This window comes from Rhea americana, unplaced genomic scaffold (assembly GCF_003343005.1).
Source record: "Rhea americana isolate MKP2758 unplaced genomic scaffold, rheAme1 scaffold_1, whole genome shotgun sequence".
In the NCBI taxonomy this organism is placed as follows: Eukaryota; Metazoa; Chordata; class Aves; order Rheiformes; family Rheidae; genus Rhea; species Rhea americana.
Window position 1 is genome coordinate 13,306,553 of NW_028185038.1, and position 14,163 is coordinate 13,320,715.

At 46.5% G+C, this 14,163-nt stretch overlaps 1 protein-coding gene across 1 annotated transcript in view; it reads left to right on the forward strand.

The window, feature by feature from the left end:
• The window catches only part of PHYH (phytanoyl-CoA 2-hydroxylase), a 10,770-nt gene extending 8,703 nt beyond the window's left edge, over positions 1-2,067 (forward strand). Inside the window, exon 9 of the mRNA XM_085299187.1 lies at positions 1,160-2,067. Coding sequence (XP_085155313.1) covers positions 1,160-1,213 — 54 coding nt within the window. The 3' untranslated portion in view covers positions 1,214-2,067. The remainder of the gene's footprint in view (positions 1-1,159) is intronic.
• Positions 2,068-14,163: the final 12,096 nt, after the last annotated feature.

Below are 14,163 nucleotides of genomic sequence, written 5' to 3' on the forward strand. Positions count from 1 at the left end.
TGTACAACAGAAAATAAATCTAAATTCTCCAGGGGTCAGCCACTGAAAAAAGATGAACGTTGTACTGTGATTGAAAGTTTCCTAATCTTCTGAATTTCTTAATCCACAGCATTTCCCAAACACATACAGGATCAAGACAGTAACTTCTAGATGTAATAGGCCCTGAGTACCTTTTAAAATCATTACATACCCAGGGTTTCTAGGGAGGAAGGACATGTTTTCTGTTTGGTTTGGTTTGTTTTTTTTTCCCCATAGGATGCCTAAGGAGGGTTGCGTGCCCATCTGTATTTTACAACCTGGTCATAGATATCGTCTGTCAAGTTAAAGCATTCTTGACTGGAATTATTTAGGTGCACAGTGAGGTCTGAAGTGTTGTGTTACGAGGCTCATTCCTTGTTGAGAGCAATGATGATGAGTGYGTGCCCACACAAGCCCTCTCGCATGTTCCCATGTAGGCTAAAGTTTCTTTAATCAAAATTGGAGCTTTCTTCCAAAGAGGAGTGCCTATCATCTCTTACATTTTACCTTCGTAACACTAATGATGTGAAGAAAGTAAGGGAAACGGAGTTAGAACTTGCCCAAGGCTTACTTCCATGAAGCAAACGATGGTCTTTTGCTTTGCTTTATAATCCGGAGCAGTATTTGCTCAGTGCATGACTTCTGGCTAAGTGCTTGTATTTGTATCCATTGTTTCCTGCTGGTTTCTGCTGCTCAGGAGATATTGCTTTCTTCTGGAAAGCAGTATGAAATATGTAGTCAGTTGGTGAGCTTTTTCAATCACAGGAAATGTGGTGGCACCCAAAGGTGCGCAAGGGAGGCATTATGTGTACATGCAGGTGAGGTGACTTCTGCTAGGGTAATATTCTCTGTGCTGTACRTGTTCCTCTTCTGCTGTCTTTCGGAAATGAACATTTGGCATGTTGCAATCTTTGTCAAACCCACAAATAACCTGACTTCTTTCAGTGTGGGCTCTATCTTATTTTAGTGTTAGCTGTATTTTTRTTCATGGTATTTAGGATTTGAAATGAATCTTTTGATATTTTGATATAATTTATGAGTAACTAACCAAGCTGAGAATGTTATATGTTACTGGMTGTATCCTAGTCACCATCTTGGCTAGCCCTTTAGGCTTTTCCTTACTTTTGTTTTGTTTTTGAAGGATATTTGGAGCTTCCGAGCACGACTCGTGCAAGGGGAAAGAGTGAATCTTTAGAACAGCCTCTGAAGACCAGGATAGAAAATATGTGCCTGAAGTGTCACCTTCTCTGATCGGAGAGTTCAGACCCTGCCTAGGCAGTCAGGATTATGCACTTCATTGACCTCTGCATTGGTAACTTAACTGAGGACTGCATTACAAATTCACTTTATGCTAATATAAAATAWTTGCACTGAGGTTTAACAGCTGATGTACTTCAAAGAAAATCTAAACTACAAAACCAGAGATTTACTGTGGTTAGTTATTTTAGGTAATCAAAGGATTATGCTCTTGAAAGATCACCTTCACTTTTTGATGTTTTCATTCTTGCTTTCTGAAGATCTCTCATGTGACATACTTTTGAGTTGATGCTATATTAATATAAGGTTTTATGCAAGCTTATGTTTTTTATGCAAGCTGATGAAGGTAGCMATATTGGAACCGGAAGAATCAAGGGTGCAAGAACTAAGTAATGGATAGAAAACTGGGATTCATGATCCAGAACATGATCGATGGATACAGTTCCTCAAGCATGAGCTACTGTGGTGTGGTATCTTTGTGCGCTGTGCTGGCAGCAGAGGAACTTGTAGTTGATGTGGTTGGAAAATGATTGGGCCAGCAAACCAGCCTCCCATCACGGCCTTGCACAACTGATATTTAAGGCTATTTAAAAGGAGAGAGGCCTCCTGTGAGTCTGTCATGCCTGGGAAAAGGTGCCTTTGGCTGTTGCCCAGTGGATGAGGGTTCAGCGCTCCTCAGGATACTCCGACGACTGAATCAAGCCACGTGCACTGAAACGATTCTCTTGACTTTGGTGGTTTCTTACTTCCAGAATCTATTTTTGAAATACAAATTAAATTAGAGCAAATCCACCTCTGGAGTCTGTGTTGTATTCTTTCTACACTTCCACAGGTATTGCGATGGGTGCATAGTAGAAAGCCCTATCTAAAATTGCAGTCTGTCCCATTCCYCCCTTGGACCCTTGCAGTAGGTACCAAAACTGAAGTGTTGTCAAGGCCAGCTGTTGACAGAGTGCTGCTGGTCCCCAAACCCTGCTGTTAGGCCTGCTCCAAAACCCCTTTGTGCTGATGGGATGGTGGACTACTCTGTCCCATTTTAGGCCCAGTCTGATCCGGTTCCAGATGCAAAGTTCTCTGCCCTTCTCACCTGGGAGGCTTCAGTTAGTTTCCAGAGGGCACTTCCAAAGGGCCTGACTTCATTGCCCTGCTACCATGGCTCCTTTTGCTCCTCTGTCCTATTACTAAGGAGACAACTTGGGCAAGATGACAGGTGCAGGTGCAGTTGTGTCTTCAGTGCAGGAGACTCCAACTCTGCTCCCCCAGGGGATTGCCTGGACAAGTGGCTGCAAGTCAGAGGTGTTGCAACTTGCTGCAAATGGGTTGCTGGGTAATGTGATGCAGAGGAGATCTTTTTGCACGTCTTCCTTGTCATCCTGCAGCAACTGAAGGTTTTCTGTGTTTCCTTTTCTCTTGAAGAAGGAAAGTTTTGAGCACTTTCACTGGTTTCCTCCTAAAACATGGTGGTGGAGACAGAGGTTTCTAGGCTGTTGGTTCTAGGTGGAGACAGACAGATTCCTCTTGGGAACCCAGAGAATGACACCAAGATCTGATAATGGGGAGACCTTAAGACCATTCCCTCCAACCCCTGCTCAGTGTAGTGCTTTTGAAAATGCTGGTACCTGCATCTCTTCCCACATGCTGCATATACCCTTGGTGCTGATCTCACTCTCAGGGAGATGTGCAAGGATGCCTTGCCAGACCTGGGCCTTTTCAGCTGCTTTTTGGCTTGCTGCATGTGCCCGAATGACTATTTGCAGTGATCTGGAAACTTCTCAGCTGATTTTCATGAGCTCTGGATCACACCCTAGCTGATGCCTTCCAGGGAATCCTTGTGAGGATCTTCTTTGGTATCTCATCCCTTTTATGACTTTGGATTTGGCAGGAGACTTTCCTGTCTGGTGTTACGCATGTACCTGGGTTGACTGCAGAGGGAGCTGTTAGCACAGAAGAGCTACAGGTGTCTGTCAGATTTTCAGTCTTTTTGACTTTCCAGACTTTTGAACTATGGCTGTGAGAGAGAAGAAAAGGAGGAACATTAGCATTGTTTTTAAAACTTTGCAAATCTCTGTCTGGGGATTCAGGCTTAAATTTCCTCTCTCAGGTGGCAGAAGAACAAACCCAGCAAAGACCTCACAGAACTTCTAAACTCAACCCTTCTAAAACTGTTGTTCCACCTGATGACAGACTTGCAGTAGTAAGAAGTGAGCACACAACAGGTCAAGGATACTTTAGAGCCCATGGGCCTACACTTAGGTGAGCTCAGGCTCAACTCTGAACAAGRCTGACCCAGCAATGCCAAGAAGACTGATCCCTTCTTCCTGGGCATATGATTCTGGGCATAGCCAGGTGTCATAGTTAGGTACGCTCCAAACAAAGGAGATGACACAGATTTGGGAATAACTACAGCTGCAGGTTTATTCGGATGGCTGGAATGGCAGTCACAATCTGCTACAGGTACTACTCAATTACTGGGAGAAAAATGGGAAAAGGGGAAAGAGGGGAAGGAAAAAAAATACTAAGGAGAATTGCTAGTTTTACTGGTTTTGTCACTCACCTTGACCTCCTAGTCAAGCGCAAGAGTCTCGCAATCTCAAGAAGTATCCTTGAGGGCATCCCACCTCAAGGGGAGATCTTGCACCACAGCTCACTGCCAGTCAGGAGAGCCCAAAGAAATTCTCTGTGGACCCCTGTTTGTGTCTGAGTTGAGGTTATGGCTGTAGTCATATAAGGTGATTGATCTGATGACTGGCCGAGCAATTCTTTCTGCGTTGGCACATTTGGTATGATTGCTGCACATGCCATGCGGGATAGGTATATCCACCACACCAGGTTCAGCAAGACTTCTTGGCTCCTTCTCAGCAAAGCCCCATGCTCATGGGTGCAGGAAGGCAGTGGGGACCATGTCCTGGGATAATGAGGATCTACAAGCTCTTATTCACAGGATATGTGAGCAGGATCTACCGTCCAAAGGGTTCTTGAGGAGTGAGTGCAAATTAGCCCTCTATGTAAGGGGTCTCCCTGGGAAATACTGTCTTGGTCCTGTTCCCACCACTCCCAGTCAGGAGGGGGTTCTTTGACAACAGTGGAACCAGGTTTCCAAAGCCTAAGCCCCAAAGGTAGGGAACTGATGGAAATTCTTCTCCTTTTCCAGCACTAGGCTTTTAGGGAAAACAATCTTTCCAGGCAAGGCAGGGCAGCATCTCCAGTGATCCTTGCTGTGCTCTCTCTCTTCTTTTTTTTTTCCTTTTTTCCTTTTTTTCTTTCAGACAAGCCTCACCTGAGGAGACTGGTGCTATCTCACGTGCAGATCCCTGCTCCTGCTCCGGGGATATGGCTGCAGAGCTCTGTCGGTAAAGTGGAGGTGGTAAAAACTTTCACAGTCCAAGGCATGAAGCAGCAAGAGGTTTCAGGTATCTCTGGGCCTGCTGCAGGACGACAGGAAGGATTGGTTGTGGTGGGATTTGTCAGAGGAAAGCTGCTTTTGTGGTGGACCTGATTTAGACATGAAACTCAGGTGACTGCAGGGGGAGCCCACTGCAGGGTTTGATCACCTTTCCGGTCCAAACTCCCTCTTCTCCTTTGAATAACCCTGCTGGCAGCTGGAAGGGGACCAGAAGAGGARGAGCAATAATTAATGGAGACGCCACCTGCCCACAGCTTAGTAACGCCAAGGTAACCAGGTTTTTGTAAATATTTCATGTTGTTTCCTTCCCCCTTTTCTTACGATTGAGGACTTTCACAGCAAGGAAGAGGGCACGGGCTGGCGCCTCTGCCAGCTTTGCCATCCTTCACTGCCCTGCTTCTCCAAAACTCAGCTTTAACAACAGGAACCCACTGCCTACTTAAATATATTCACCCAGATTACCAGAATCTGGCAGCTGCAAGAGACTAGGCATAAACAAGACCTAAAGAATGATGCAGACTGTCACGTGAGAATTCAGGGAGATAGCTGGGCATTTCTGGAGTACAAAATGCTTTAATTTCTGTCAGTTTTTGCACATCACTCAAAGATTTTTTTCAATCCAAGTATACCAAGAAATTTCCATCAGAAGGGAGGGGTTTTTTTCTTATTGCATGAAAAGCTCACAAAAAAATGAGGAGCTGTGTCAAGAGAAGTTCATCCTGTGGCTTCCACCTTTTTGCAGACAGAGGAGGCAGAAGAACAACAACGCCAGCCTTTCTTTCCTATCCTCGAGGTCCTGTCTGGGCAAGGGGGCTGACACATCTCGCTGAGCTGATTCTGACTTTTCTGGTGGCAGAAGTGAGCAAGAAATCCTTCCCATGGGATCATGAGGTGTCAGCTGCCTGGCCCGGAGGCTTGAGGAGCAATCACTGCTGCCACCTCCTGAGACCTCGTGGCTGCTGTAAGGCATTTCATACCAAGCAGATGCTGCATCCAAAACAAACACCTGCAGTCCTTGCAGCTGGAGCTGTAATCGCATCTTCCCTCTCATAGTGAGTGCCTTGACCCGCAGTCTGTGGAGTCAGCCCAGTGAATGGGGAAAGATGAAGAATAGCAAGTTCCAGCAAGAAAACCCTCCCACACGCCTCACAGCAGTGTCTGCTTCCCAGCACAGGTCTTGAAGGAATGGTAAAGGTTGAATTGTCAGAGCAAAGGCACAAGCTAACCTAAACAGGGGTGCAGTGGGCCTGAGCTTCGCTTTGTGGGAATGGTGAGGCTCTAAGGCACCGTGACCACCGGGGCTATACCCAAAGAGGCCAAAAATCATCTTTTGATTTGTGCTGCAAGTCTTAGCTATGGATCCGTTTTCAATCTCTTCATGTTTTTCTCCTCAAAAGTGGCAGATGACATGCAACACAGTTTAGCTGAGGTGCATGAGAATGTGCCAAGGGCAGTGAATATTGAACATACCATTTTTAAACATGTCCCAGCTTGAGAGGACTTATCTCTGCASTCTTTATTTGTGACTCCCATTTTTATACTAGCTTCACTTCTCCTCTTCTCCCTGCTCCAGGATTTCCCCTCAAGGCTATTTTCCTGGCAGGGCACTCTTAGAGAACAAGAGCCGTAACACTGGTTAGTTTAGCAAAATACTGGTGCCAGGCATTTTGCATTCTGCGCACTTGGTGATGGCTGTAAACTAACTGCTCACACCGCTTATAGCTGCACGTCTGCAGCAACCGCTACAGCCGCTGGCAGGTAGGAAGGAAGCCGGCAAAGAGGGCAGGTCGAAGCATGCACTGAACTTCCCCATGTACTTCCCAGCTTCTAGCAACAGGCCCACCCATTTCCAACCTTCCTACTCCTTAGCTCCCTTTGCCAGCCAGTGCAGAAAGGGGACCACAAGCAGCAATTTCTCCAGAAGTTACTGAGCGTGCACAGGCTGCTGGCGCGTGTGTAGTGAAGGTGAAAAGTAGCAGAGGGCACCTGGGGAGTGTTGTCTTGACATTGCAGGTATCATGGTTGGGCTCCACCCCAAGCACTGTAGGGACCTTTTAGGTACTAGGCTACAAGCTGAGTTCTTGGTATCATCTCCTTGCTGTYGAAAGTGTTCATGGAAAATTCAACCCTGACTGCTCAGTTGGACTCCATCCCACGGGACTCTTCCCCTCAGCTGGGTATAGCCCCTGCTCTTGTGTCCTTTCTGATCTGGGATAGAAAGGGAGGTGGGGGTTGAACACAAAGCAGCAGCAGACTCCACATTGGTCATGTTGTGAACTCGATACAGAGTTTACTTCCTAAGTTATTTGAGTGTTCGACTTCTCCCAATTGATGCCTGTTTATTTTTTTTTTCCTCAGATGACTAAAGTAATGAGGTTGTATATAGATGCCTGGATTTATTTTTAAAGAGAAAATGTGAAAGCAAATTCTTACATTTGGCTGTAACTGGCTGTTTTGCAGTTGGAGTGGCTCCTGAACACTGTGCTGAAGTGCTGAAGATTCATACAGATCATATGAGCAAGAAATCCTTCCCATGGGATCATGAGGTGTCAGCTGCCTGGCCCGGAGGCTTGAGGAGCAGACAGGTATGGTGAGGTAAATGCAGCAACMGAGGAGGAAGCAGAAGAGCTGGAGGATGTGCTGGACGGACTGCTGCTTCGCTGTGGGACAGTTATCTCCTCATGGGAAGATGCAGACAGAGTTGGTAGAGCACTGGTTGTTGTTCTGGGAGCTGTAGAGCACAAGGCTTCTGTAGCACTGTTCCTTGGAGGACAACAGCAGGTCACTATGCAGGGTTATAGATACATAATAATAATAAAAATTTGATATGCAGCAGCCTACACCATCCCCTCAGAATCTACAGAGAGATGTGTATTGCAAAAAGGTTGGAAACCACTGTTCCCAAATCAACTGGGTATGGCCAGTTTTTGTTCTTTAATACACACAAGGGCCAAGCAACCCCAGACTGGTCCTTTGAACGTCATGGGGGTGGCAAGAACAAAACCAGCGACAGCAAGGGGTGCTGCAAGAACTGGGTGGAAGGAGTCCAAATGGGATCCAGTGCTTGGCGGACTTGCCCTCTCTCATGTGCTGAGGAGGTCTGTGCCATCTGGGGGCAACAGGGTTCAGCCAACGCCTCTGTCTTGATCAGTTCTGTGACATCTGAAGAGAAGGGCAAAGACCCTCCCGGAGGTTTCACAGGCAAGAGCAGTACTCTGGACATCTAGAGAACCTGAATGTCCATGAGACCCCTTTCTACTGAACTGGGGACTCCAAACATGCTGTAAATGATTTGTCTCGCATTGGGCTTGGGATATAGGGAAACGCCTTGCTCTGGGACGTGGTTTCCAGCTGGCCTCCCCTCGCCCTGTGCTTGATGACTGCTCGCCCTCTGCACCTCCCTCTCTCATCTTCTTCCTTTGCTCTTTTTCCTCTGAGCTTTTCTCTTCCTAAATCTCTCTCCTACTGCTGTTYGTCTTATCGCCTTTTCTGCTGACTTGCTGGTATTTGGTGCGTTTGTGTGCGTGTGCTCTGCCCGTGCTCCCACCTTATGCGTCTTGACCAGCCAAGCCAACATCCTGCTCCAGGGTCCATCGATTATAGCAGCTGTTGTAATAAAACCTATTTCTTTCTCCAGAGCGCTTCCGTGGAGCACTGAAAGCGTCTGTGGGGGGTGGTGGTGGGGAGCCATGGAGGGAAGCGGTTGGTTTACATACAAACCCGGAGCAGAGGGGAGTCTCCCAAATGCACACACGCAGACCCACCATCGCCCTGAGAACGTTCCCTTTTGTCCTTGCCTCTGGGGGGAAGACCCAGCAGCAGGCACAAATTCATGGGGAGGCTTCGTTAGCAACGCGGTTTAATTGTTCTGTGGAGGAAATTTCACGCTCTCTGCTGAGCAGGACGCAGTTGTGTTTATTTCAACTTGTCAGAAAGAATTGGAGGACAAGCCCATACGGTCTCAGGTTCTCCCTGGGAAGTGTTGGGAGGGGTCTAATTGCCTTGCAGTTATGTTTTTATTGAGCCTCAATTCCTTAATTTATATCCCAGAYAGCTGTTGCTACTCCAGCACAAGCTCGTGCTGTTACTCAGCCAAGGATGTTCCGGGAAATTGCATGTTCATTCATACAAAAATCAAAAATTAACTTTTGGACTTTTAATTTCAAAACCTGCTTAATTTTAGTTTTTTTTTTTTCTTCCCCTCCCCCCACCCTGCATACCATAGCTCACAAAATGATTGCCAGTTCCTGTGTAGCCTTCAGTCGTACGAAGGGGCTGCTTTGACCGCTGTCTCAGGAGTGGCTCCATGCTGGGCTGAGACACATGCTGTGTGCACGTGACCCAGCAGATGGTCTCAGCCCTGACAGGTAACATCCACTGTCCAGCCCAGCTTTTTGAGATGGTGCCAGAAGCAAATAGGAAGGAAGACAAAAAGCCTGTGTGAATCCTTGGCTGCCCAGTGGCATAGGGGAGGAGGAGAGAGAGCTGTTCTTGGGCAAAAAGCCCAGAATGAGCCTCACCTGCTGCCACAGACACCAGCTGCCCACAGGCACCAAGGTTTCCTTCTCTGCCTGCAGTAGTCTGAGATGGGGACACCCACCTGCACCTACAACTGCCCAGGTTCTCCCTCCCACCTCCCTGCTACTTGTTCCTGCTCTTCAGGGTGAGCTTTTCCCAAAGTCAAGTCCATCATCTTGGCTGTTTTTTTTTTTTTTTTTTTTTTTTTTTTTTTTTTTTTTTTTTTTTTTTTTTCCAATGCCACTTTCGTGATGAGTCCTTCAGAGCGTGTGTTAAGTTACATGACTTGGAACTATCATTGCCTGCAAAATGTCTTAGGTCTTGTGATGTGCCCTGGGAAACCAGTGCTAATTTTGCTATTAGTGACATATTTATGATCTTGTTGCCATATGGTAACTCAAAGTCTGGTGGCTTTCCAAAGTCTTTACAGCATTATTAAAGGATTGCATAGGCAATGCGTGGAGTTTAAAASCAAAACTCAAGCAACGAAACCCTACAACAGTGAGCTAGAAAGTGCACAGCCATAAAATCTAGCACACTGCTACCACAGAGTGTCACCTTGCAGGCTTTGTGTTGCTGAGCCTCCTGGAGAGTACACATCTGGTTTGGGGAAGAGAAGAGAGGAGCGGAGCCCATTGTGCTAAAAGCCCCAAAAGTGAGGCAGTATGTCACATCCTGCACCTGCTTGAGATGATTGTAATTTCTTCACAAACACAAATTACTAGAAATTTCCAACAATTTGTGAGTCTTTGGCACACCAAACATTTGAGATGTTTATTTGCAGCTCAAAGTTCACACAGAACCATATTCCCCAGATAGCTGGGCTTTGGTTATGTGTAAGGGCTTGTAAACACACTGAAGAAACAGGCCTTAGGAAGCCCCCCTGATCTACCCAGAGTAGCCAAAATGTGGCCTTCTTTCGCCTTGGTGCCTTACAAGAAATGCCACCTATTCGCCTTCTTTTCCCAGCATCAGGTAGAAGGAATGTTTGCAAAGCCCTCACATAAGAGCGCAGCTCACAGTGATGCCTCGAGCAAATGCATAATGTCTTCTCTTCAGCACAGGGGTTGAATAGTACCAAAAAGAAATAAATGTCCTTATCAAAGAATAAGTGGAAATCAAACTGCTGAAGAGCTACTYGGTGACAGAGCACTCAGCAGTATTGGGATTGAATGAGGTACGGCTTGGAGGAAAAGAGGAGGATGTCTTTAGACATGCCACATAGGTGGTGGAACTMTGGAGCAACCACCTTGGTTTGGTGGCTTGGTCTTTTCTGTATCACTTTACCATGTTGTGCTCTGCAATGGTGAGCAAGAGAATTCATTGACTGGCACAAATGGAGACCCAGACCTGATTTTATCATTACTTCATTTTTCCTTTGGGTGTTTGCCTTCTGATCATACTTCCAAATGTGTCATGCAAGAGGAACAAAGAAATTAGGAAGCTTTTTCCGGGTGCTGGTGCTTTTTTTCCTCCAAGGCAGTAGGTGTATCTCCTGTCTGCCCTCTGGCTCCTCTCCTGCCAAGTCGAAGGGTGCCGAGGTGGGAAAGAGTTCCCCTGTGTGGCACCTGATTTGCTCGCTGCAGGACAGCCTGGCAAGCAGGTGAGAGGAAGATGCTGCTTTCTCTTGGCATCCAGCTGGCCCTATATCCAAAGGAAATTTTTCACTCTTCAGGAGTGTTGCCAGAGAGTCATGAAGAGACATTTGGCATGAAACAATGTCAATGATGGGTTTTTTCCATCAAGGCAATGTCCTAAAGGGTCTTTACAGACCAGCTACAATGTTGTTCCTGTTGTTTTTAGTTCCTCTTTTTGCCAGTACAAATGCAGTTTTAGTTCACTTTTTCTTTTTTTTTCCTTCCTTCCCTCCTCTTTATTTTTCTTTTCTTTCTTTTTACTTTCTCTTTTCTTTCTTTCTTTTCCTTCTTTCCTTCCATTTGTTTCTCTTTCATTCTCTCTCTTTTTTTCTTCACAGAATGATTGAGGTTTGAAGGGACCTCTGGAGATCATCTAATCCAGGCCCCCTGCTCAAGCAGGGTCACATTGCACAGGATCACATCCAGGCAGGTTTTGAAGATCTCCAGAGAAGGAGRCTCCACAACCTCTCTGGGCAACCTCTGCCAGTCACTCTCACAGTAAAGAAATTCCTCCTCACATTCAGTCAGAACTTCCTGTGGTTCAATTTCTGCCCATTGCCTCTTGTCCTATCGCATGGGACCCCATCCCCTTGACACCCTCCCCCCTTCAGGTTCTTATAGCCATTGCCTCAGTCATCTCTTCCCCAGGCTGATCAGGCCCAGCTCTCGCAGCCGTTCCTCATAGGGCAGGTGCTCCAGCCCTCTGATCATCCTTGTAACCCTACGCTGGACTCTCTCCAGTAGCTCCATGTCTTGCGTACTGGGAAGCCCAGAACTGGACACAGTACTCGAGATGAGGCCTCCCCAGGGCTGAGTAGAGGGGCAGGATCACCTCCCTYGACCTGCTGGCAACAATCTTCCTAATGCACCCCAGGATACCTTCTTGACCACAAGGAAACATTGCTGGCTCATAAACTTGTTGTCCACCAGCACTTACAGGTCCTTCTCAGTGCCCAGTACTGAGCCCTGGGGGACTCCACTAGTCACAGGCCTCCAACTAGACTCCACTGAGCCACTGATGACAACCCTCTGAGCTCTGCCTTTCAGCCAGTTCTCAATCCACCTCACTGTCCACTCATCTAACCCACACTTCCTGAGCTTATCTAAGAGGATATTAYGGGAGATAGTGTCAAAAGCCTTGCTGAAGTCAAGACATTTAGACTCCTACACATTTGGTCTCAAATTCTCATCTTTCTTACTTTTTTTTTTTTTTTTTTTTTGACTGTAAGATTAAAGCAATTAAATGTTTCGATTATTTTTTTTTAAAAAAATCACTAAAATTGAAAATTATCTTTAGAACAGCAAAACAGTGTTTTTCCATGAAAGCACAGCTACCCAAAAGCTTACAGTGAAACGTTCACTTGAAGTTAAAGCTCTAGTTCTCCAGCTAAGTGGAAGGAAGTTAGCAGACATTCCCATTTCAATGTGTGCTGTCCTGCCCTGCAAGGGATTCSCACTCAGTAGCTCCAGATGAAGAGCTAAAATGATGGTGCTGCAGCATCTGCAGCTCCAAAGATTTGCAATTCCCTTTAACCTATAGGATTACTGGCAAAGCTGGAAGATGCTAACYAGAGGACTTCAGAACAGTAGTCACTTCATGCACATCACATGGACCGATTTAGGCCAGAGGCCAAAGACTGCACTGGGTCCATGTGTGTCTGCAGACCTCAGTTCCATTTTTTGCCTTGACAGTTACACTGATTTGCAGGTAGCTGTAACTGCACTGACCCTTTTTGCGATTTTGATCATGTATTTTGTAGTAGTTTGCATATATATATATTTTTCCTTAAAGATTCAGTTCCACAAATCCTCTGGTTTACATTGTGATATTGGGATTATTCTGTGTTTCTGTGAAAAGGACTTCTCAAAAACAATAGCAGCAAAAAAGAGAAAASAGGACATCATTGTGCTTGTGATGCCTGCAGCTACAGCTCCTAGAGCTGTTCCCAAGGACTTTCTAGGCTAAAAGACCCTTCGCTCTTTCCACATTCAACAGTTGTCATTCCTTAGGAGCAGCAGTTTTAAGAGCAGGGAGGTTTCTAGAGGACTTTCCATGAGAACATCACTCTCTGAACCTAACCAGGCTGCTCAAGCAGTTTCGCGCCAAGATAGCCAGGGGCCTGAATCAAATCAAACTGACAGTATTGGGCAGGTTTAACATGCACGGCTTAAAACCTTGGCATATGACAGCATTTTACCAAAAGCTTAGTTTAATAAGGTAATTAAGACCTTAAGTAATTACTTCCTGCAGCACACACCATGTTGCTGATGTCTTGGATTGTGCTCAGCCATGAGAGCACCAAGTGTCTGTGATTTGCTCATGATGAGAACCTGACAGGCTCCCATCCAGCCCCAACCTTGTCTCCCCCACCTTCATCATACAATCTCCTGGGAATGGAAGGCAGAACCTGCTTATTCTATCCTCATTAGTATTCTTTAACCCTCCGTTCAGCGACCAGTGTTAGGTAACCCGTGTGCTTGGATGCACCTTCTTGCTTTGACAGTGATGTGYCCCTCTGGGACCTGAGATGTGGTTGGGCGAGGAAGGGGCTTTCACTCCAGCCCCACAAGCAGTTCTTGTCCTGGGCTATTTGTGGGCTTCACTGCACAATCGTACAAGATACTCTGTTACTGATAGTGCTTAAGTGCAAGGGGAACAGGAATTTTAGGGTACCTGAGCTCAGGTACCAGCCTGAAAGGATCCATCTGCTGGCTCCCCTGTGCCCCAGAAGGCGTATGGACATGTGCCAAGTTATCCAGAGCCAAAGGTACAAGCCAGCCTTTCACAGAGCAAATGCTTCCCTGCCAGGAACGCAGCATCTCACATCTATGCCGTTCCCAGAGCCCTGCCAACCTCCTCTGTACCTGGCCTAACCAGCCTGGACGTGTCCCTCCTCCACCTCTAAGCTGCTGCAGGGAGCTGGTGGGTGTGAAATGCTCCCTTCTCCCTGCTGCCACTGCTCCTGTGCCAGCAGCATGGGGAAGGGGACGCCCAAAGCTACAATTCCTCCTCTGTGGCTCAAAAGCAAAGATGACAAAACAGAAAAATATAATGTGAACTAGCTGTGCCAGAGGGGAAGCAACGTGACATGGGGACGTGGCAGCAAAAGCAGCAAAAGCAGCCAATAAATAGGATAAAAGAACTCCAAGCTAAGTACAACTCAGAGAAATCTAACTGGAAGGAAGATGAAAATTTAACAGTGAAAACATTTATTCTGGAGAAACCATATCCCCAGAGACACAATGCGTTTTACATCCTCCTGCACATGCCTGCCTGCTGAAAGGCAGCTTTCCTTACCAAAGACACATCTATCCCCAAATTCTTACCAA